This window comes from Astatotilapia calliptera, chromosome 15, assembly GCF_964374335.1.
Source record: "Astatotilapia calliptera chromosome 15, fAstCal68.1, whole genome shotgun sequence".
NCBI lineage: Eukaryota > Metazoa > Chordata > Actinopteri > Cichliformes > Cichlidae > Astatotilapia > Astatotilapia calliptera.
This window is the reverse complement of record NC_137436.1, coordinates 9,998,895-10,023,039: the sequence shown is the minus strand read 5'-3', so window position 1 is coordinate 10,023,039 and position 24,145 is coordinate 9,998,895. Positions and strand designations below refer to the sequence as shown.

The window sequence follows — 24,145 nt, the reverse complement described above, 5'->3', positions numbered from 1 at the left end:
ATATCTTAAAAGTGTATTTTGTGACCCAGAAAGAGTAATATTACAACTAAGTAGCTGCCGCCATTGTTGGAATTCAACTTTCGCGAGAAAGTTTTGCGAGATCCCGAGTTAGTTTTGCGAGATCCCGAGTTTGTTTTGCGAGATCTCGCAAAAGTCCGTCTTAATTTTTTTTTTCTCCTATGTCCCCTGCGGGGCTCCGTAGCATCTCACTTTTCTGAATCTGAAAATGCTACATCAAAAAAAAAAAAAAAAAAAGAGTGGCTACATACACACAGGCATACATACGTATCACACGCAGCTGTAGTGTAAGTAATTGGGAGCTAGCATCTGCTGTGTGCAATTAGAATGAATACGAAGTTCACAGTGATGATAATGATAGCGGGGCAGCTCGATGGCTTAGAAAGTAAAACCCATCCACATGTTGTTTTGTCCAATGTCACTCAGGTCACTGCCTCTTTCCGTCTGCCCGTCTATCCTTATTCAGCCTATCAACTACCTCCATGTTAATACTATAAAAGCAGGACTACTACGGGATTTTTTCGTGTAACAGGAGTGAGTCATAATGAGTGAAACGGTTTCTGATTGGCTTTATCAAATCCTGCTGAACATCCCATATGAAATTCAACACTGTCCACTAATATTAGCACAGGATGGTTATGGAGTACACCAGATTGAATAGGTTACAGGGCGTTAAAAAATATGGCTGCCATTCATAGTATGCACTCACCCACGCACACAGTCTACACACACATCCTAGAGTGAGTGGGATGTAAGGATGCCCAGGTGTTGGCATAGCTAATGAAGCATGGCGCCACCTGGTATTCAGAATAATGACCTGTGACACACACCCATCTCTATCAAACATCTGTCTGGAACAAGGGCACAGAGAGGGGCAGGAGACCGGAGAGTCAGGAGAAGGAGGGGAAAAGAGAGGTGGAGGTAAAGAAGACAAATGAGGGAAGATGAAACAGATGAGACTGAAATGTGTCCCTTACCTTCAGCATACTGCAGCAGAAGAAAAACTGTGTCTTCTGAGACAACAAACTTTCTCAGCTGCACCATGTGGGGCACAGAGCGAGGCATGATGTTCGTCTTCGTCCGCCCACAGTCACTGCTTTTCCTCAAACCCTGCAATAAAAAAAAAGAAAAAAAAGATGAGAGGTGAGTCATTAAAGGGAACATATGCACTGATTCAAATAACAAGCATTTAAGTAGAAGATAAGAAAAGAGTGTGCATGAATAGGAGGAAAAAAAATGTGGCAAAGGAGAAACTTCCCATTAACCAAGTGCTAGTTATGCCCTGTGGCAACCCAAAGTCACCGGATTCATCAAGCTACATACAGCACAAGAGCCACACAAATCTATCAGCGCTACATGTAAAGTTCACATCGGGTGTGAGAGTGTGTATGCATGCATGCACGTGTGCGCACGCGTGTGTGTAGTCATTTATGCCTGCGCGGTGCGTTGGCATCTGGCACACGTCTCACACCTGAGAGCAGAGGAGCTGACAGGGACAGGCCCATTAGAATCAATTACACCAGTCACACACAGGGGCTTCTGGCACACTTCACACTTACAGTCAGGACGAGGAGGATGCAGGGCAAAAAACCCACACCACAACATAACGCGCGCGCACACACACACACTAGACTTACTTTCAGGATGAAAGTCTCTTGTGTTCTCTTGTCCATGACCAGAAGAACCTGCAATAGAAGAGTACCATTAATTGCAGGACACGAAGAGACATATGCAGACTAAGATGATGTAGTGGTTATGTCCTCCAAAGCAGTTTTTTTTTTTAATGACCGGGTCAGGACACACATAAGGTTTACTAAGAGATTAATGCAGGCCCCTAAATTACACTAAATTGACACTACTATGTCAGATCCTGTTGTGCCAACCAAACAGTCTCAGTGATATTATACAGAAAAACAAGAATCAACAGAGCTTTAAAGGATATAAAAGACCTAAATATTCTTGGAAATATTCTAGCAAATCTGGCCATTCCTTGGTCCTTAAAAAAAACATTCAGAACAAAGTGAGAGTCACTTATAACTCTGTTTATATACAAGACTGAGCATCAATTTTAGAGAACATGTGCTGTCTAAAACATGTCACCACAGAGCTATGCAATTTGTCATGACAGAGGCAGTAATTACTAGCAGTGTCATCACTAAACTGTCAGATGTCAACAGAAAGGGAAAGCAAATCCTTTTTTTCCCCATTTAATTTCCCTGTTCTTTTTCACTTCCCCCCTTTTTCCTTCCTGAGATCTTCATTTTCTCCCTTCTTCCTCATTTCTCCTTTCCTCTCTGACATCTCCATCGCTCGTTTACTCCCTCCCTGTCTCAGGGGAGAGCTTGAGCATATGCGACCCAGTGTGTGTGTGTGTGTGTGTGGTGCATGTGTATGTTTTGAGAGTGCGTTCTCTCCATGTGACCCTGACTGGGACCAAACAGGTGCAGGCTAAATGGATATGAATGGAGCAGTGAGTAAACAGAGTGGCGGTGCTAGCCAGGGTGCTAATATAATTAAGAAACAAACATCAGGGAAGGGGGGAGATAGATAGGAGGGGTGGGTGAGGCGGTGCTGGTGGGGGCAGCAGGGTGAGGACCTCTCTCCATCTGTCCCCGCTGTCCCCATTTAAAGTAAAAGGAGGAAGGAGGAGGGGGTGGAAATAGATAAGAGGAAAGAAAACACCACTGCTGGATAACTTCATCTTTGATTGAGGTTTTTTTTTTTTGTTTTAACGCCTCAAAGACTTCTGACATATTGTGTATTTTGAGTGCACCTCAGTGGAGTTATACATGTTGGTATTGTGTCAACGTTTTCCTTAGGGTTTGTTGTTGTGTGTGCGTGTGTCTGAGTGAGTGTGTAGGATGAGCATCATTGATTCAGTGTTGTGTGTCGGTCTCTGAGCTGCTTGCCAAGTCATTTCATGGCTGAGTGGAGAAGTTGCTTCGCCGGCAGCTGGTTGAGAGGACCAGCAACCCAAACTGACCTTGTGGTAGTCATAACTGATGCTAAACATACACACACTCAGCCCTTACCATACATCCAGTAAATCTACTGTGTTTTATTACCCCTGATAAAAGAGATGGTCAAAGAAGTAAAGGACACACAAGGAAGAGAAATCTGGAGTTGGATAACATCCATACTCTGGGTCGAAGTCATCATTAAATTAACGAATGTCTGCTAGCCCTGAGTGTAATTATTTTGTGAGAATTCTGCTATCAAATTACATGAATGTGTATTTTAATGAAATGTGTTTTCATTAAAAAATTACTTGGTAGAAAAAAGGCAAACTGGTGATTGGGTGAATGAAACAACACTTAAATGAAGTCATACAGTCAGCTTGGAGGATGCAACACTTGTAAATTGAAAGCATACCTTATCTATGACCCCTAACACCCTGTAAGCTCTCAGCTCCTCAGATGGACTCTGCTGCCCTCCTCTGTTCAAAGAAGAGCAGCACTGTACCCCAAAGGCCTTGAAAAGAAAAACCTTTCAGTGTTTCATACATATGCAATTAAATCATTCATTCAAAAAGATAAACTTATTTCCTTTAATCATTTAATCAATTCATTCACAAACTTATGATGTTTTCACTGCAGTGCGTGTGAGGAACCTGGTAGATGCATGCATATAAAGAACATTTGTGTAATACAATACAGAAAGCCTATGAACCAGCATTTCACTCCCACTCACCACTGTTTGTGTTGACCCTTGACCCATGTTGCTTCTCAGATACTGACTAGATATTTGCTCTGCACGCATCAGATATTCGGCAGTCTTCTTTTTCACGGCCTCTCGCCGTGTAGCACTTGGCTCACCTAAAGAAAAAAATGTAATTAAGATTTTTTTAACAAAGTAGATCGAATAGAGTGGAGTCTAAAGTTAAAAGCATGGAATTTAAATGGCTTACAAAGTAAAAATGATGCATTTATGCTTAATAGATCCTTTTTAAGGTACATTTGTAGTGAAATTTTAACAAATTGGACGGTTTCTGGACAATGCTTTTTCTGCATTTCAATAACTGCCAGTCTACAACATCAAAGCAAGAGTTCTAGGTAAGTTCCTGAGCCCAAGTGTCACTCAACTACTATGAGACCATATAGAAATTTATTGAGCTCTTGGTCAAACTAACCTTGCACGCCTTGCAGCAGCAAGTCAACTCCACTGCGATAGTATGAAAAAGCTGCCTGGTAGTCCTGTTCCTTCTCCTTTTGGACAGCAAAACAAATGAGCTCACTGGCTTTGTCCAAGTAGTCTGAATTAACGTCCTTAAGGTTGCCGCCAGTGGATTTTTTCAGACTGCTGGGGAAGAGTGGTGCTCGACCTGGCCAGCTAACCTCTGGGTTAGGGGCTGAGGAGGCAGGGACCGGGGCAGGTGATGGAGTGCGATGTACATGCAGGGAGGGCAAGCGAGGGCTGCAGCTGCTGCTAATGTTGGTGGCTCCCCCTTGTGGCTGGTTTGGGGAGGTGTGACCTGAGGCCATGCCATCATCCAACTCAGCCAAAGAGTCTGTGTCCACCGCAAGGGAGGTCAAGTCGCTGTCACTGGATGGGCCTAGGAATAACAGGAATCCCGCAGTCATAACGGACAGCTACAAACATAAACCTTTAACAAAACTACATCATCATCTTCCTCTCTTTAGGGGTAGCCACAGTAGATCACCTGTCTCTCCATCTCACCCCATCCCTAGTATCCTCCTCTGTATGTCCTTCTTCACTACATCCACGAACCTTCTTTGTGGTCTTCCTGTTTTCCTCCTGCCTGGCAGCCCTATATTGATTGTCCAAAATGTCCACTATTCCTTCTCTGCACATGTTCAAACCATCTCAGCTCTTCCTCTCACGTACTCATTTCTAATCCTGTCTCTTCTGGTCGCTACCATCTTATAAATCTTTAGTTTCACTCTTCTGTCACAAATCACCCATGCTCACCCTCTCCATCCTTTTTTACACTCACCATTTATTAGATCCATATATATCCCAAAATATTTAAAGTGTGCAAGTTTATTGTACATACCTCCATACTCTGATGTGAGAGTCAAATCTTCTGCCCCACTGATATCTCTCTGAACTGAAAAACATATCCAGACATCGCAAAGCAAATTTGAATTAGCACCTACTAATCAGCACCTAAGCTGAAAGGAAGACTAATAACAGGAAAGACATTCTGTGTGCAACCCTACCATCAGAGCTACAGTCTGATAGAGTGTCAGCCAGGAACTCAGAAAAGGGTTCCGCTGGTCCAATGAGCTCTGAGCCGTCATGGACCTCACCACCCTGGACAATAAAAAATAATTCAGTCAAAAGTTTTTTGCGATTATTCTTGTGTTTCTGTCAATGTGTACTAGAATACCTTGAAGAAATCTTGGATATGCTGGCTATTGTAAAGAGCAGGGATATTAGCTGAGAACTGCAGGAGATCCTCAGAGCACTGTCTTCTTTCCTCAATCACCGAGTCATCAAAACGACCTACGACAGGCACACACAGATGCAAAAAACATACATAAGTGATGCTTCCATTACGCAAGTGATTATACTGTATTTATTATAACTAGTGCCTGCTTACAGTATAATAACACCAAGCTATCTGAAGTGGGAAAATCCATCTCTACAAAGCAGGGCTGCAACGATGCGTCGATATAATTGATGACTTCAACTATGAAAATTTGTCACCGTGGAATTTTATTCTCGACGCATCATGTTCTAAAACCATGCACTAAAGACGTTACATATAAAACGCATGGAAAAATCTGGAAATCAGTTTTTGACACAACACCGGCACCCTGGAGCTGTGACGTCGACTCTGAATGGGTCAGTTTTAAGCAGTCAAGTTAGTGCATTGCGTTAATACCTTGTTTGTGTTCATGTGTGTACAGTAATGTTTATATTAGCTTACCTGTCGGAAACTTTTCATGGATGATGCTTGCTAAGCGAACACTGTTTCAGTTTTGTTGGCTAGTAAGTGAAATGCGATAGAAAACCATTAAACAGCAGTAGCTACACTGTCTCCTAGTTTCTTTCTCACATCAATATCAGGATTAAACAGTGTAATTGGTATTGATCACTACACCATCTGAGAAACTATGAAATAAAACCAAATTTGTGATTTGGTTTTATTTCCAATTCTGTTTTGTTCAGCTTTCCTAGTATTAAGCAAAGGCGTATAGATGAGTTTGTCCTGAGAAGAGGCTCTTGCACCTCTCAAATGACTGAAGTCATGACAGAGAGGATCCTCAGCATGATTATCAGCAGCTGGGGACATCATCTCAAAGATAACAGTCCAGAGCATTTTCACTGCAATCGTGCATTCATGAATTAAATCATCTGTGAACTTTGCAAATTTTTTTCATTTTGGACTGGAAAAAAAATCTTTATGATTTAATTTTAAGCTTTATTTAAACTTATGGACAGAAGCCATTTTTAGTTTCCTATTTGCACATAACTTTTTTTTTGCCAAAATACTACTAACACTTTAATTTGTATTACCTAATTTTTTATTTATTTAATTTTTATTCTCACAGAGTTCCTCTTGAGTAATGTTTAAACACATTTGATTATTTTCAAAATCCTTTGTTTCCTGTGTCATTATTTTAATTTGCTTTGGGATGAGACAACAGGGTAACAGCGGGAATAAGAGTTATTGAAATAATTGTTGACCGATTAACTAATCAAAAAAAAAATTGGCAGATTAGTCGACTAACAAAATAATCTTTAGTTGCACGCCTACTACAGAGTCTAACATTCACATTTTTCTTTGTTCAAAATCTCAACAACTCAAAGATGAGGTACTGTAGAATCGAAAGAAATCTCACAGAAGAACAAAACTGTAGAGGAGTAATTCTGTCAATCAAGACAAGCTTTCGCTCTGGATAATTTTAGGGCAAATGTGTGACACAGGGGAATAGAGAAAGTCATCTTCTTACCAAAGACCTTGGCCTTAGCAAAGGGAGGAAACAGCTCTGATTGGCCACATGCATTCTTGTGCAGCTGCCAGAGATTCTGATGGAGTTTCCGGAAATCACTGTATCTCTTCCACACTGTTATCTACAGAAAGACAGACACAGAAGACACAGATAAATCAATCATTTGGGGTTTAAAGATCTATCTATCTTTAATTGAATGGATTATGATTATTATCGTTGACTGAACAAAAGCAGCTGATTTTCTACTTGTTTGTAAATGCAAGCTCATTGTCACCGATAATTCTATTAAATCACTGCTATCTTGTTAAACTCAAAAATAGCTAACATAACAACCAGAGTACTCCACAGCCTTTAACTCCAGAGACTTTTCCCTCATGTGACTGCTACTAGGCCAAAACATAAATCAATGTAGTCCACATTTTGCTGTCATCTTGTGTTCCGAAACTTTAAATACAAGCCACAACAACCAGAATGAAGCAGTTACTTAGTGGAATAAAGAAAAGCATAATGGCCACATATTGAGATGCTACTGTGGTGTGCGGAAATTTTAGGCTGCTGGATGGTGTGGGGAAAAACTAGGCCAATCACATCCTCCAAACAGGAAGATTACTCAGTAATGGAGGTATGTGTGTTTCTGGCAAAACATCTCTCTGTCTCTTAGAAACACATACAGTAATTGACATCATGCCTGTTGCATTAGCACTGGTTGTGGGCTTAACTGCATTCCTCAGTGTGTTTGAAATGTAAGACAGCATGCATGCACAACACAGACAAGTATGGTTGGTTTAAATACTCTGTAAAACCGTGTAAAATGAGCAGAATAATTAATGAGTAACTTCGGTGGATTTCTGTCCATACCAAGGCATATATAGATAGTAAGCATTTAGATTAAAATAAATAGTGCAAAAGTTAGATATGAACAAGTTTCCAGGTGTAGGCCTAATTATCTGTAAACTACATTTCACAATGTTTCTGGTTAAAAGACCTAAGCTTCGGTTTCAGGATATAATGTGTAAAGAAGCCATAAAGCCAGATTCTGAAATTCATGAATTAAAACGAGTAAAACGAAATATCTGAAACTGAAATATCTCCTTGCCATTATTTTTGGATGAGAAATACAGTAGCCCTTGTCTTGGTATTTCTCAGTTGTCAAAGGTAAAGAAGCATTGACCACTCAAAAAATGGATTGAAAAAAAGCTGCATGTCTTACCTCCTGGACATCCTCTGGATTCTTCCTGGAGATTATCTGTGTAAAAGAGGGAGAAGAGAAAATCCATGTGAGTGATCCCTATCTCTTGCTAGAGCAACTTCCTTGCAGGGCTGTCACAAGTATGAGCAGGGACAAGGCTCTGAGTGTCACAATGACGGCATTATGTACAGTGACGGAAGTCTCGAGTGTTAGAACGAGACATCACCCAGAGTCATAACAAGGACAGCAGCCAGACAAAGACACTCAGCCTGCCCCAGTCCAGTTTTTACAATGCGAATGTAGCAATGTGATCGCATAAGTGCTGATTAATAATCAGATAAACTCAATCATCAGTAGGCACGCTGCTCTACGTATCTCACCCTATTCCTAGCATCCTCCTGTCACACTAACCCTCTGCATGTCCTCCTTCACTACATCCATTAATTTTTTCCTGTAGTTTTCCTATTTTATTCCTGCCTGGCAGTTCTAAGTTAAGCACCCTTTGCCCAATATATCCACTATCCTTCCTCTGCATAAGTACAAACCATTTCAGCCTTGCCTCTAAACAACCCAAGCTAGTCAGTCCCTGTGATATAATCATTTCTAATCTTGTCGATCCTGGTCACTACCAATGAAAATGTTAACATCTTCAGCTCTGCCTTCTCTCTTTTTGTCAGTTCCACTGTCTCCAAACCTAAACCTAAACCTAATCTCCAACTTTCTAAACCTTCCCTCTGACATTTACTGCTATCCTCCTGCCAGAAATCTCCACTGGCACTCTCCACCCACTCCACCCAGCCTGCACTCAGATGCTTTAGATGGTTGACCCCAGGTATTTAAACTCATCCACCTTTTACTTCAGTGTTACACTTGCCTCCTCCTCATTCGTACACACGTATTGTGTTTCGGTTCTGCTCAACATGCGGATCATAAAGTACTTCGGCTTTAACACAGAAGTGTTAAATAGTTTTGTTAGCTGAAAATGTAGCGAAACAAAAGAACGAGTTGCCACCTCCTGAATATCTGTGTATCACAACACTATACATAACATTAACTTAGTTGTTTAGCATCAAACCATTAACACCCGGGTTAACTCTGGGTCACATTCAATTCGCTTCAAATCGACAGTGTAAGTTAGCAAATAGAAAGCATGTATTTTGAAACAAGAGAGGGTATGAATGTGCCCATTAGCTACACATATGTTCTCAAAAGCTGTCGCCACTTTTAATTCACCGCCACACGGTTAACCTGACGTTTTTATTTGGGTCTCTTTATAATCATAACAGCTTGGCTAACACTGCTAGCTATTGACACCTAGCATTAGCCTAGCCTTCCCAGTGCTCATCGTCTATTTACTTACCCTTGCAGTGACTTTGTACACAGTGTAGCCTTTCTGGTGCTTCTTGGGATCTGTAACAGTATAAAACCGAGCAAGTTCTCCTCTGTCCCGCTGCGATATCATTCTGATATTGACAACATTGCCGAAGCTACCAGCCGGCTAGCCGTACACATTCATTCTCTGACTGCACAGTCAGTAACATGCAGACAAATAAATCAGAGCGCCCCCTTTAGGAAAGCAACTGAACTGTAATCTTTGTCTACGGGAATGGCAGTTCAATTTGCTACCGGTGAATTTCTTTATTCCGTGAGTGATCAGATTTTTTTTAAACACAGAAATTAACAATTAGACATTAAATCAATAGAATATATGTCACCAAACAGAAAGTCATTTTTTGTGCAACATGGGAAGCATATTATGTCATGTACACTTGATCTGTAATTAACTGTTAATCTTAACAACCAACATTTGGATTTAATAATACAGAAAGTTCTGATCTACTCAATTAGCAAATAGTAATGCAATAAAGGAAAAAAAAACTGCATTCATACTGAAAATCATGCAAACTTTTATTATTGCCATTTCAGAAACAATAAATGTTTTTATTGCTGCTGTGGTAGAGACAGTATCCCAGCTTACAAACTGAAGTTGTGCTTCAGTATTAATGGCTTAATATGTGTAATGTAAATATCCCTGTCCCTGTGCTTAGTATGAAAATCAATCAGGTGCTAAAGAAAATGACTGTGATTAAAATTTAACAAGAAAGATAAATGATATCATAAAAAGAGAAACCAAAAGCTTGGAAAATCTGATGTAATGTCGATACAGTAAAGATTTGAACAACTCTGTCTTCCTTTATAGGGATTGGAACTGGCTCTATTGCCAATGCCTGGGCTACATTAATATAATCCAGAGTAGCACAAGTATGATTCCTGCAAGATTCACAATCCAGGATGTGCTGAATCTGTTTGAAGTGTTTCTAATCTGGCAAGCAGCAGGTGTCTTCATCAGATCCCTTACAGTGCCATTTGGGAAAAGGTTTGCATTGTGCTGCAAATAAAAAAAAAGATAATCACAATAACACTTTTTTTCTGCAGTTAAAAAACAATGAAATATCTTGCTTTTTTTGTCAGTGACTTCCACTTAAATGCCACATACTGTAGAGAAAGACAAATAAAAGCTCCAACTTTGTGATTATGCTGTGTTTATCATATTTTGATCATAAACCATAAGAACCATTTATAAAATCTTAAATACGCATGCATAGATGTGTGTGACAGTATAGAAGCCTGGCTTACTGGCCAGTCAAATATTATTATAAAAATTAACACTCCAAAGATGCTTAGCATAAATGCAAAATGGCAACAATACAGAACAGATGTAGAGGAGGAAACAATGTTAGATAAAAATAAATACATGTAAAAAACAAAAACAATAGGTCAAATGTTAATGATGGGATCACGTTCACATTCATATTATTTCCTGTACTTTAATAACCCAGCCACTATATGTCTGAAGTTGTAAAGAAACAAGCTTATTGATATAAACATTTTATATAACCTATAAATAATAAAATATAACGTGTTGTCGGTGCCAGTATCTATCTTTTAATCTTCAAAAACATTTGATTAAATCCCACAGGAAAAAAAGAACAGTATCAAATAACTAAGACTGATACTTACATTACTGTTTATGATTGCTTGATATTGCGGTGCCTTCTTTAACATCATTTCATACTCAGTGATCTTATCCATGGGTATTCTGTCAAAAATCAGTATATAGCTAGTTTACTCAAATGCATATGTATGGGGAAAAAAATCAAAAGGGTGGCTGAAGCATTGCATCAGAGCTTACTTCTCTGCGTCTATAAGCACTCCTTTGGTATCTGGAATGCTAACGCATGAGGTGATGTTGATCACAGGGTAGTAGAACAGGAAAGCAAGGCACATCTCATTGGTAGTTGCTAACCCCATCTGAAAGGAGCATGCATTAGAGATTCAATGCAGTCTAACTTGCTTTCATGGTGTAAAATGATTGCGAGATCTTCTTCTTCCAGCTGCTCCCTTTAGGAGTCATCACAGTGGATCATTCTCCTCTGTCACACCAACCCTCTGCATCTCTTCTGAGGTCTTTCTCTTGTTCTCCTTCCTGGCAGCTCCATCTTCAGCATCCTTTGTCTGATAAATCAACTGTCCCTCCTTTGCACATGTCCAAACCATCTCAGCCTTGTCTCCAAACTGTTCAACCTGAGCTGCCTCTCTGATGTACTCATTTCTAATCTTGTCCAGTGTGGTTCCTGATGAAAATAATAGAATCTTCAGCTCCAGCTCTTTTCTTTTTGTCAGAGCCACGATCTCCAAACCATACATGACAACAGGCCTCATTATGATGTATGGTTTGAAGATTGTGCTTTTCAAGGTTTACCATCCTGTAAACTTTTCCTTTCACTGTTGCTTCAATCACAAATCATTCCTGACACTCATCTCCACCCCACTTGCCCTCTATTCCTGGTTAACCCCAGGTGTTTAAGCTAGTTCATTTTCACTACCTCTACTCCCTGCAGTTTCACACGTTACAAATGTCTCCCTCTCATTTACAGATATTTTTTCTTTTTATTCATCTTCGCTCCAGAGCACACCTCCAGGTCTCCGCTTGACTCCCTATCCTCACTACAGATCACATATCTTTTGATATTATTATAATGAATAGGAAGGAACACTGTGTTCATATCTGTATGCTTCTTGATACAAGGATTTTGCTGCTATGGGAAGCAGTACATATTTAACAGTCATAATCACAGCTGAACATTGTGCATTACATGTCATTTCTAAGATATGGATGCAAAAACTAGTAAACCACTTGTTTGTTTAACCCTTGTGTGGTGTTCGTATTTTTGTTACACAGCCAGTGTTCATGGGTCTGGTGGACCCGCTAGAGTTTTGGCTTTCCAAATTAACACTATCAAACAATTTTATGTTAAATTACTCAACAGATGTTTACTTCATCCCAATTACAAGACATATGAACAGCAAACATGGTTAATTTTTTCCCTTTACCTTTGTTAGATCACATTTATGAATTAATGTGCTTCTCGTTTTTCTTTTATATAAAATGTTATAAATAAATCAGTTATAATCAAGTGGAGTGAGTGGAAAGACACAACACATTTACACGTGAAAAAATAATTAATTGTTTAATTTTTCTTTTGAAAAAAACTGAACACGGGTCTCACAGACCCGAACACCATACAAGGGTTAAGATTACTTGTGCTACATTTTTTTCTGGTTTCACTCAGGCAGTCTTGATTTCATTCAAGCCATATGATGACACAAGGTCATACACTACTAACCCACCTTAGTGACTGAAGCACGATTGGTAGTATTGTAGGTGCACTCCACTACAATTTCATCCCCCTGTAGTGGAAGGAAAAAACCATAGACAGCTAATTGTTTTCCATTTTTCTCTATTGTGTTCATAAATGTGCATGGAAGTAATGAACCCTTACCTGCTTGATTGTCTTTATGCTTCCCAAACTGACAGCCTGTTGTAGATCAAAGTTGTAGTTTTCATCTATGCCCAAAAAATCTATCTGTCGTTCATTTCTGCAGTGGGATGCACCGGGAAAATCAACTCTAAATTCATGCAGACGACATTGATTGCTGTTGAGCTGCATAGAGTCTGCCTTTTTTTGTTTTTTACCTGAAGTGGCCAGCTCTGACTTTCGTCCCAGCCAAGTGAGTGTGCAAGAACACAGCAAACACTTGAAGATCAGGCACAGGGTTCAAAAACTATGGGAAGGAGAAAAAAAACTTTTACAGACTTTTTAAATACATCTTGGAATCCATATTGCAGAGGTGCATACCTTTGAAAAGTAAGCAGTGTTGCATATGCCGTAGGTGTGGAACTGGTTAGCTTTTGGAGGGATATCGTACTTCACGCTTCCTGGTAAGACACCTGTAGTCATAATGCCCACATCATGCTGCCGTAGCTTTGCAGTATAGTGTAATCTTAATCCTGAGCTGTCTTTAATGCCTGTAGAGAGAAAAAGAACAGTCAAATACTACTACTACTACTACTAATAATAATAATGATATTAAAGTTAAGTAAATAAATTCAAGATCATAGGAAGCATATTAAATTTTTGACAAACATAGTTGGATACTGGGTGTCAAAGTGCCTCAACACTTTAACTAGATCGCCAACCTAACTGGGTTTTTTGGTGGTGGCAATGGAAAGCACAGCATAACACATCTGTGCCGCAGTATTTAAACATGGCTCCCCAGGTGCCCCCCACTCTAGCTGGGAGCCGGTTTTCTCCCAGCGTTGGTATGTAAGATTAAGATTAATGCTACCCGTTTTAGTCTGAGGCATCTATCCATCCATTTGCTTCTGCTTATCCTTTTCAGGGTCACGGGGGGTTCTGGAGCCTATCCCAGCTGTCATGGGGTGAGAGGCGGGCTACACCCTGGACAGGTCGCCAGTCTGTCACAGGGCCAACACACAGGGACAGACAACCATTCACGTTCACACCTATGGGCATTATTATAGATTTTTCAATTAACCTATCCCCACAAACTGCATGTCTTTGGACTGTGGGAGGAAGCCAGAGTACCCATGCAAACACTCCACAGAAAGACCCTGGCCTGATGGTGGAATTGAACTCAGGCCCTTCTTGCTGTGAGGCAACAGTGCTAACCACCGTGCCACATAGTCCAAGACACTTTCAGAATAATTTCTAAATCTCAAAATTATTCCTTTCTGGTTAAATTAAGGTTAAAACCAAAAATGGTGTTTGAAGGGGTTTGTGGCAAAAATTAAGGCTTCTATCAGGCCAGAAATGTTTCATCATAGTGAAAGATGAACATTTTGAACAACTCTGGATTAATTTTCAGTGACACTTTAAAATAATCCAGATCAATGCGGCAACCTCACTGCAGAGGTCAAGGGGTCATATTTCTCTTTTAACTTGTCCTTAGTTTTAATGAACTCACTATTTACCTTCTTTCCTCTCTGGGTTATTGTAATGGATTTCCAGCCTATAGAATGCATCGCTCTTCTCTCCTCCAATGGGAATTCCCACATTTTCCGGAAGCTCGTACACCTGAAGATTTAGAGATGAATTGTAGGAGAACTGATGTAACACTGGCACAGAAACAACACACACAAGAAAAAAATGATGTGATGTAAATTTAATTTAAAAAAAAAAACAGTCCCACAAACTCAAGTTAATCCAATATTTTCTCTCATTTTAGTCAGTTCAGATGAACTTTAACTATTTTGGATATTAAGTACCCGCTACATATAAAAATATAAATAAACTTTACATTTTGTCTGACTTGTTTTTGAGTTTTCAAAGTTGATGTTTGACTTTTGTTTATTTAAAAAAACGATTATAAAAGTGAACAATAAATATTGAGTTTTGCTAAACTGAAACAGTGACTCTGTTGTACTCGTTCCTCGTAAGTTATGTCAGCTTATTCACACGGGAGTCATAAACGAAAACTAAGTTCTTGTTACTAAATATTTATGAATTCAATTATTAAACAATTTTACTTTTATTTTAGACAAAAGGTACATGTCAAATGCAATCAAAATATTGGAGTTCTGATAAGGTCCAACTGTTAAGTTAATAAACTTCTGCTAACTTCTTTAGGTTTACAGTGTACAGTCTCTCTCACCCCGCCTCCCACTCCCCAAGAAGCCACTATTCCAAAGCAGCTGTCTCCTATGTCTCCAATGTAGCATGGCTTGTCATAAGGCTCTGTCACTTTGGGGGGACAATGGTACAGCAGCATATGATGAATGAGGTCAAGGTGCTCGATCACGGGCTCGATCTGAGGTAAATTAGGAGAACGAGGTTGAAATAAACATAAAAATCACAATGACAGCATATAAATTCATAAAGTCTACTTTGTTGTGACACTTTTTTTATTACGGTAGTTTATTTATGCTTACACATACATCAATGTGGGTGTGCTTTTATATGCATTTTAATTACCCAATCAGACACAAATGAAAGAACAGTGACGACAGAAACATAAAGAAATAATGCTTACCTGGTAAATATGATGTTTTGTATTTAACTTTGGGAACTGCATAACTTTGCAGTGATAGTAGGTAGTGTTGGAAGGGACTATGATCTGTAAACAACAAATATAAAGGTAAATAAACAACAAACAATACGATATTTCTGATCTGACTGTTATTGTCAGTAATTCTTACGTTGTCCACCGTAGCACTAAGATAGCTGGAGTTGGTTGGGATGGACTTTGGCATATAGTTCAGTAGATTTACTTCTTTGGTGCCTCGTCTGGACACGTGGTAAGAGATCTCATCTGTTTTCCCATAGGCAAAGATGAGTTTGATTGGCTGAGCCTGAGAGAGAGAGATGGTAATTTAGGTCAGGCAATATGATCCCTTACACATAGAAGCAATACAGTAATATATACATTCTTGTGGAAGGTGATATTGTGAGACGTTTCTGATTATTAATATCTTTTTATACCTTGTAAAATAACTTAACATGTTACATAAAGTGGTTTAATGCGCTGACTGTGTAGATTTCTGTGCTACTGCAAAGGTGTACTATAGTCTTTGAGTCTTGTTACTAGGAACTGTGTAGCATTTCATGTGTTCAAAATGAAATCATGCCATTGTATTCTTCTGGAAACCCAGGGCAATGTGTGGAGGAAAAAAGGCCCGGGGAACCTAACAAAAGAACTGGAATTGCAGATTGTAGACTGTGAAACTTGAGCATTAGCCAGAGAATTACATCTATGGCAACAAAGAAGGAAAACAGAGAAAAGGGTACAACAAAGAGACTTAACTTGTGTTTCAGGCCTAGACAACAAAGTCTAATTGTGGTGTCATATGAGACCTATAGATGTGATATGAAGAGAGAAACGTTGCACCTCTTCTCAGCATGATTCACTTGTTTGTTTTTATGTTTTTATGGGAACTATTTTGTAAAACAAAACCAAAAAACCAAAAAACCTTCATTAGACAAAATAAAAATAATAATTGTGATGGCTGTGTCACACTAATCCCACACATGCAGACTGTGATAAGGGGAAAGAAAAAAAAGAAAGAAAAGAAACAAGCAACAAAATAGTTACAGTGATCTGGAAGTCTTTATCATCACACGTTTTAATAGGCCTCTTAAAGGTCATGACGGTTTGCCCCTCATTTTCCCGCATAGAGAGGAGAGTGTAGCTCTGCTGTGCATCCTCTAGAGGCATGGAGTTGCCCGTGGCGTATCGATCCTAATGGAAAAAAACAACAGCAGAAAGCCAGACATTAGTCTCTGGCACTGTTAGGTGTGTCCTTTTGAAAGATCACTTACAAAAGTTGTGTGGTGTGAAAAAGGGTTTGCCCACGTCTTGATTTCTTTTTTTTTTTTGTATGTTTGTCACACTTAATTGTTTCAGATCATCAGACAAAGTTAAATATTAGAAAAAGATAACACAAGTAAACACAAATGCAGTTTCTAAATTAAGCTGTTTATTAGTAAGGGGAAAATCAAAACCTGCATGGTGATTCCTCTCTATAAACCTAACAACTGGTTGGGCCACCCTTAGCAGCAACAACTGCAATTTTGGCCCACTCATCTTTGCAGTATTGTTGTAATTCAGCCACACTGGAGGGGTTTCAAGTATGAAATGCCTTATTAAGGTCATGCCACAGCATCTCAATCGGATTCAGGTCAGGACTTTGACTAGACCATTCTAAAGTCTTCATTTTGTTTTTCCTAAGCCATTCAGAGGTGGACTTGCTGGTGTGTTTTGGATCACTGTCCTGCTGCAAAACTCAAGTGTGCTTCAGCTTGAGGTCACGAGCAGATGACTGTAATTCACGGTTCCATTTACCACAGCAAGTCTTCCGGGCCCTTACGTAGCAACACAACCCCAGACCATCACACTACTACCACAGAATTTACTGTTGGTATGACGTTCCTTTTCTGAAACGCTGTGTTACTTTTACACCAGATGTAACAGAATACACACTTTCCAAAAAGTTTAATTTTGACTCATCAGGCCACAGAATATTTTCCCAAAGATCTTGGGGATCATCAAGATGTTTTCCGGCAAAACTGAGACGAGCCTTTCTGTTCCTTTTGCTCAGCAGTGGTTTTCATCTTGGAATTCTGCCATGAAGGCCACTTTTGCCCAGCCCCATTTTTAGTGGAGTCACTAACCTTAACACTGACCTTAACAGAGGCAAGTGAGGTCTGCAGGTCTTTAGATGTTGTTTTGGTTTCTTCTGTGACCTCCTGGAAGGGTCATCAGTGCACTTTTGGAGTAATTTTAGTAGGCTGGCCACTCTGGGGAAGCTTCACTACTGTTCCAAGTTTTCTCCTTTCGTGGATAATGGCTCTCACCATAGTTCACTGGAGCCCCAGAGCGTTAGAAATTCCTTTATATCCCTTTCCAGACTGATAGATGTCAGTGACTTTGTTTCTCAGCTTTTTCTTTGGATCATGAAATGTTTTGTTGAGATCTCCTAGCCCGCTTCAGTTTGTCAGACAGGTTCCATTTAAGTGATTTCTTGATTCAGCAGGTCTGGCAGTAATCATCCCTGGGTGTGGCAGTGACACTGAACTCAGCTTTGTATAACATGTGGTTAATCACAGTTAATTTGTGATTTAACAAGGTGTGGGCCATCACTTTTTCACACAGGGCCATGTAATAATAAGAAAACAGGAAGGTGGCAAGCACTTTTTCACACCGCTGTATCTATTTTTTCTGTTTCTGTCCTTGACAAATACCGAACAGGACACAGTAACACTAAAAACTAAAACTATGCAAATCTAAAAACTAAACAAAAATTAATAATTTTCAATAGAATCCAAACTAAAACAACTGATATGAAACTGAAAAGAAAACCAAAACACAAAATTAAATTAAACAAGATGAATGAGGATGAAAGCTTCCAGCTGTTTATACTAAATAAGTAAAAATACAACAGCTGCTCATTTATAATTATTTCATAACTAACCGAGAAGTAGCTTCCACTGGATCCAACTCCTCCTATGACGATGTCTGATCCTTTCATGTCTCCGTTCGGGCTCAAACCAAAACCCACCCAGCCTGTGGTGTTGACCGCCAGCTGGAATGTAATGTCACCTGCTGGATTGTCAAAGCCCCACTTCAGGCACACCAGTTGCTCCTGGTCCAGGTACTCCATAAAGGGCATTGTGACATCCATCGCCCATGACCCTGTTGCGCAGATCAGTAGCAGGGAGAAAAAGGGAAGCGGAGAGCACATGATGCCTCTGCAAAGCTGCAAAGCTGAAACTCTTCAAACTGAGCTGAATACTAGCAGGGCTGCCAAACTCCCTCCCACCATCCAAAGACACACCTGCGTTTCGAGATCAGCTCAAGTGATAGTGGGGGGGGGGAGTGCTCAGGCATTTACTGTTTGCCCTTGCTGAACAATAAAAACTGGGCTCCCTGTCACATTCTCATCCTTGTAAAACCTCACAAGAGTTTCAAACTCAACTTCTTTAAAGCCTTAGTATTAAATCCGTAATTGAATCTTTTATGTACTAGCAGTCTCCAGCCACAGTGCTTTTCATACAGCACTAAAATGTCCACAGGTAGGCTGAAGATTTCACCTACACTTTGTTTTGTTTTGTTTTGTTTTTTAACTGCCAGGCTCAGGTGATTGACATATGAATGGGTGCTAAGGAGAAGTGAAATGTATAATACTTTCTTCTCACCTACTGTCACGTTCTCATATGTCAAAGGCTTGAGTCGAGTCAAAAGAATTTCATGGCGCAGGAATGTGAATTGTGTAGTTAGTCTCTGCGTGCTGCATTCAGATCCTAAGATACAAAAGTTTTAGGTTTATTTCCTTGTTCATGTGTTATTTTTTACAGTGTGCAATCTTTAACCGTCTCATATTCTTTAGCGAACATTTCAGAGAGATTCTTCTTCTATGCAGTGGCTGAACAAATATCTAATATTTTAAGGAAAAGCACTTCACTTCAAGTAGAGTTACAACTTACATAACAACTGACTTGAGTGCTCTTACACATGACACTTCTTTGGTCATTTTACTGTGCAACTCATCCTGTTCACAGGTTCAGTTGCACAGTCTAGGTTTGTTTTGGTTTTTTTTGGTTTTTTACCAACATATGCAATGTTTTCTTATCTTGAACACATAAGGAGAGAGGAAGATTTCTTTAGTCATCGTCATCATTGTCAGTGATAAACTGGTTGACAGCAATGATCATTGCAAACAAATATTCATAGAAGTTTTTGCATGCTAGAATTTATTGTTTGTTGGACTTTCTGTACCTCCCCCCACGCATTTACATTACATACAAGGTGTTCGGGTCCACTGGACCCAGGTCTAATAAAAGTGTTGAAAGTGTAGGTCCTGTGTTCCCACACTCTGTCTTCCTCCTCTCTGGTGCTGCTGATAGTGTTTTCTTCCCCTTCTGCTCCTGCACAAAGTTGCAACATTGTTGAAAGTTCAACTATCAACATTGTCTGCTCTTACATTCCCACACATTTTACCCTCTTTCTTGAGGGATCCAAATTTTATTTTCTCATACCCTGTCCCACCTGCAAATTAGGGGCATAATACTATAAATAAGACTTTGCCAGTGTGGTTCCTTATCACAACTGATCAAGATGGCAAAAGATTATCTGCTGCGAGGGCCATCCAATTGATTTTGGAAGAGAGAGGGGCTTCGGATGATGATGTTGACAAAGAGGTTTCAGAATATTTCACATTTCTGAAAATTCAGTCTGACAGTGACTTTGAAGAAGAGGATGAGGTTGAGCACCATTTAGTAACAAAATGAAGACGAGTGCCCCATCAGCAGCCAGCTCCAGGACCAGAACAAGCCCACCAGACAGCAAGTGAAGAAATATGGATGTCAATAACTGGTGAAATTGAATGGTCTTCTTGTGTGTGAATGTGTGTGTGAATGGGTGGATGACTGGATATGTAAAGCGCTTTGGGGTCCTTAGGGACTAGTAAAGCGCTATATAAATACAGGCCATTTACCATTTACCATTCTTGCCCAAGAAATGAGCCACCCTGCAGAGCTGCTACTGTGATAAGCCAGGGCCAACACGGCTGACAGTTACTCATGTGCAGGACATCAAGTCTTCATTTGAGCTTTTCATCCCAGATTCCATCCAGAAAATTATTCTGGATTGCAGTAATCTAGAAGGAAGGTGTGTTTTTGGAGAGAGGTGGAAGGAGATGGACCAAATTCATCTAAGAACCCCAAAGGCCTACTTTGGGGTTCTTATCCTTGCAGGAGTTTTCAGGTCCAAAGGGGAATCCACAGAATCCCTGTGGGATGCAGAAACCGGCAAGAACCTTTCCATGCATCAATGTCTTCCACCAAATTTCCAGGATTATCCGTTTTGATAACCGAGACGACAGACCAGCTCGACGGCAGAGAGACAAGCTAGCTGCCATCAGGACAGTGTGGGATAAGTGTGTGCACCGCCTCCCCCTGTTTTACAACCCTGGGCCTAATGTCACCATTGATGAGCTGCTGATCCCATTTAGTTGTGAAACATATTGCTTCACGTGTAAATGTGCTGTGTCTTTCCACTCACTCCACTTGATTATAACTGATTTATTTTTTTTATAACATTTTATAAAAAAAAACACAAAAAAAACGAGAAGCACATTAATTCATAAATGTGATCTAACAAAGGTAAAGGGAAAAAAATAACCATGTTTGCTGTTCATATGGCTTGTAATTGGGATGAAGTAAACATCTGTTGAGTAATTTAACATAAAATTGTTTGATAGTGTTAATTTGGAAAGCCAAAACTCTAGCGGGTCCACCAGACCCATGAACACTGGCTGAGTAACAAAAATATGAACACCACACAAGGGTTAAAGAATAAAGGTTCAAGTGTATTAGAACTGTACAAGCTCTGTTTTTGTCTTTTGTCCTGTATTTCTATGTATGCTTGCACTTGTTTCACTGCAATTTCTGAGAAAAATATATAAAAAAAAGACTTTTACACAGTGCTGTAAGTCCATCCATCCATCCATCTTCATCTGCTTTATCCGAGGCCGGGTCGCGGGAGCAGCAGCCTAAGCAAAGAGGCCCAGACCTCCCTCTCCCCAGCCACCTCCTCCAGCTTATCCAGGGGCACACCAAGGCGTTCCCAGGCCAGCCGAGAGATATAATCTCTCCAGCGTGCCCTGGGTCTGCCCCGGGGCCTCCTCCCGGTGGGACATGCCTGGAACACCTCACCCAGGAGGCGCCCAAACCACCTCAGCTGGCTCCTTTCGATGTGGAGCAGCAGCGGCTCTACTCTGAGCCCCTCCCGGATGGCCGAACTTCTCACCCTATCTCTAAGGGAGAGGCCAGCCACCCTTCGGATGAAGCTCATTTCTGCCGCTTGTAACGGCGATCTCGTTCTTTCGGTCACTACCCACAATTCGTGGCCATAGGTGAGGGTAGGGACGTAGATCGACCGGTAAATTGAGAGCTTCACATTTACACTCAGCTCCCTCTTCACCATGACGGACCGGTGCAGCGTCTGCATTACTGCAGCTGCAGCCCCAATCCGTCTGTCGATCTCCGGCTCCCTTCTCCCATCACTTGCAAACAAGAGAGATACTTGAACTCCTCCACTTGGGGCAGGAACTCATCCCCGACCCGGGGTGGGCACTCCACCCTTTTCCGGCTGAGAACCATGGTAAGTCTTTACCAATAATGATAACCCAGGAAATCAGGAGACAAAATAAAAGATAATTGTAACTGACAGGTATCAAAAATTGAATTGAATTGAACTGAAAGCCTTTATTGTCATTATGCACAGTATAATGAGATTTAAAACAGCTCCATAAAAGTGTACAAGTGCTTAGCATATTATAAAAAACTATACAATAATATAACTATACACATAATATAAATACACAGCACCGAGACAGAGTATGGTGAAGAAGCTATCTCTGAGTCTGTTTGTTCTGGCCCATATGGATCTGAAGCGCCTGCCAGAGGGCAGCAGGTTAAAAAGATGGTAGCCGACGTGGGTGATATCCTTAAAGATGTTTCTGCCCCTGCTGAAACAACTGCAGTTATAGATGGTAGACAAGGAGAGCAGAGGCCAGCTGACGATTTTTTGTGCTGTGTTTACCAACCTCTGCAGTCTCTTCCTGTCTGCCTCCGTGGAGCTAGCGTGCCACACGGCATCCATCTCGACGATGGATATGTAGAAGGTCACCAGCAGTGGGGTGTTTAGTTGCTCCTTCCTGAGCACCCTTAGGAAGTGTAGCCACTGCTGGGCCTTCTTGACTAGCACCGTGGTGTTGACTGACCAGGAGAGAACTGCAGAGATGTGGATGCCAAGGAATTTGAAGGATTGCACTCGCTCACCGTTGATGGGCAGGGGGGCAGGGGCAGCTTTGTTCCGCCTGAAGTCCAGGATGAGTTGCTTGGTCTTGGTGATGTTAAGTGCCAGGTTGTTTAATGCACACCATTCTCCCAGTTTCAGGATCTCATCTCTGTAGGCCACCTCATTTTCCCCTGTGATCAGCCCCAACACCGTTGTGTCATCAGCAAATTTAATAATGATGTCCTCTGGGTGGGCAGGACTGCACTCAGATGTGTAGAGGGAGTAGAGTAGTGGGTTAGTACACAGCCCTGGGGAGAGCCGGTGCTGAGAGTGTGGGAGGAGGAGAGGCAAGGATCCAGTTTCCCCCGCTGGGATCTGTTGACTAAAAAGTCCTTTATCCAAGAGCAGGTGGGTGGGGGGAGCCGCAGGTTGAGTAACTTGGTGATCAAAATGTCCGGTATTATTGTGTTGAGGGCTGAGCTGAAGTCAGTGAAGAGCATTCTGACATAGCTCTCCTGTTGCTCCAGGTGACTCAGTACTTGTTTGGAGAGTAGTGGCTATGGTGTCTTCGGTGGATCTGTTAGTCTGATATGCAAATTGGTGTGAGTCCAGAGCGGGGGGGAGACAGGTTCTGATGTGCCCCAGAACCAGTTTCGTGAAGCACTTGGTGATGGCAGGGGTTAGTGCAATTGGACGGCAGTCATTGAGACTGGTTGTGGGTGACTTTTTAGGGATGGGGATGATTATGGCAGATTTCAAGCAGGTGGGATGTTCCAGAGACAGGTTGAAGAAGATGCCAGTGAAGACCTGCGCTAGCTGCTTGGCACATGCCTTGAGCACCTTCCCAGGTACTCCATTGGGACCTGCAGCCTTCCTGGGGTTTACTGCACATGCCTCACATCCTGTGTCTCAAGAGTCAGTGGGGGGTTGCTAGAGTCTGGTGTGGGTTGTAGTGGTTGTTGGAATGGTGTGGCTGAGTGCAGTGTTTGAGACTCAAAACGGGCAAAAAAGCTGTTCAGCTCCTCTGCTAGCCCTGCATCTGAGTGTCACAGGACAGATGTCACAGGACATCCTTTGTTGGTAATAGTCTGTATGCCCCTCCACACCTGTCTGGGGTCGTTAACATGTTCCTCTATTCTCCTCTTGTATTCTGATTTGGCAGTACTGATGCCCCTCCTCAGGTTAGCTCAAGCTCAAATTACAAAACATCAGCTGGACAAAAAGAACAAACCATGGGTTTAGGATTTGTTTGAAAATCTATTAAAGCTGAAACTCAGATATTAAAAATAAAGACATGAAGACTTACTGTAGCTGAAATTTTGAATAACAAAAACTCTTTGTGGCCTTCAGAGATTAG

The 24,145-nt window shown here is 40.9% G+C and overlaps 2 protein-coding genes across 5 annotated transcripts in view; both read right to left on the bottom strand.

Moving 5' to 3' along the window:
• Positions 1-9,689, bottom strand: part of rps6kc1 (ribosomal protein S6 kinase polypeptide 1) — a 28,420-nt gene extending 18,731 nt beyond the window's left edge. For 2 of the 4 annotated variants that reach the window (XM_080289705.1, XM_080289704.1), the window contains exons 1-11: positions 9,488-9,689; positions 8,149-8,184; positions 6,939-7,059; positions 5,369-5,484; positions 5,199-5,292; positions 5,033-5,086; positions 4,148-4,570; positions 3,709-3,833; positions 3,391-3,489; positions 1,656-1,703; positions 996-1,128 (exon numbers count right to left, since the gene is read on the bottom strand). In XM_080289705.1, coding sequence (XP_080145831.1) covers positions 996-1,128; positions 1,656-1,703; positions 3,391-3,489; positions 3,709-3,833; positions 4,148-4,570; positions 5,033-5,086; positions 5,199-5,292; positions 5,369-5,484; positions 6,939-7,059; positions 8,149-8,184; positions 9,488-9,589 — 1,351 coding nt within the window. In that variant the 5' untranslated portion in view covers positions 9,590-9,689. The remainder of the gene's footprint in view (positions 1-995; positions 1,129-1,655; positions 1,704-3,390; positions 3,490-3,708; positions 3,834-4,147; positions 4,571-5,032; positions 5,087-5,198; positions 5,293-5,368; positions 5,485-6,938; positions 7,060-8,148; positions 8,185-9,487) is intronic. The other 2 variants (XM_026142278.2, XM_080289706.1) reach the window with 2 other exon arrangements.
• Positions 9,690-10,017: 328 nt separating this feature from the next.
• Positions 10,018-18,819, bottom strand: moxd1l (monooxygenase, DBH-like 1, like). The gene is made up of 13 exons (XM_026143122.2): positions 18,461-18,819; positions 16,582-16,728; positions 15,689-15,841; positions 15,523-15,606; positions 15,145-15,300; positions 14,465-14,567; positions 13,329-13,498; positions 13,166-13,254; positions 12,972-13,068; positions 12,820-12,879; positions 11,321-11,439; positions 11,149-11,227; positions 10,018-10,516 (listed from the first exon to the last, which is right to left on the bottom strand). Exons 1-13 carry the CDS (start codon positions 18,728-18,730, stop codon positions 10,361-10,363), a joined length of 1,683 nt encoding a protein of 560 aa, XP_025998907.1. The 5' UTR covers positions 18,731-18,819; the 3' UTR covers positions 10,018-10,360.
• Between the last annotated feature and the right edge of the window lie 5,326 nt (positions 18,820-24,145).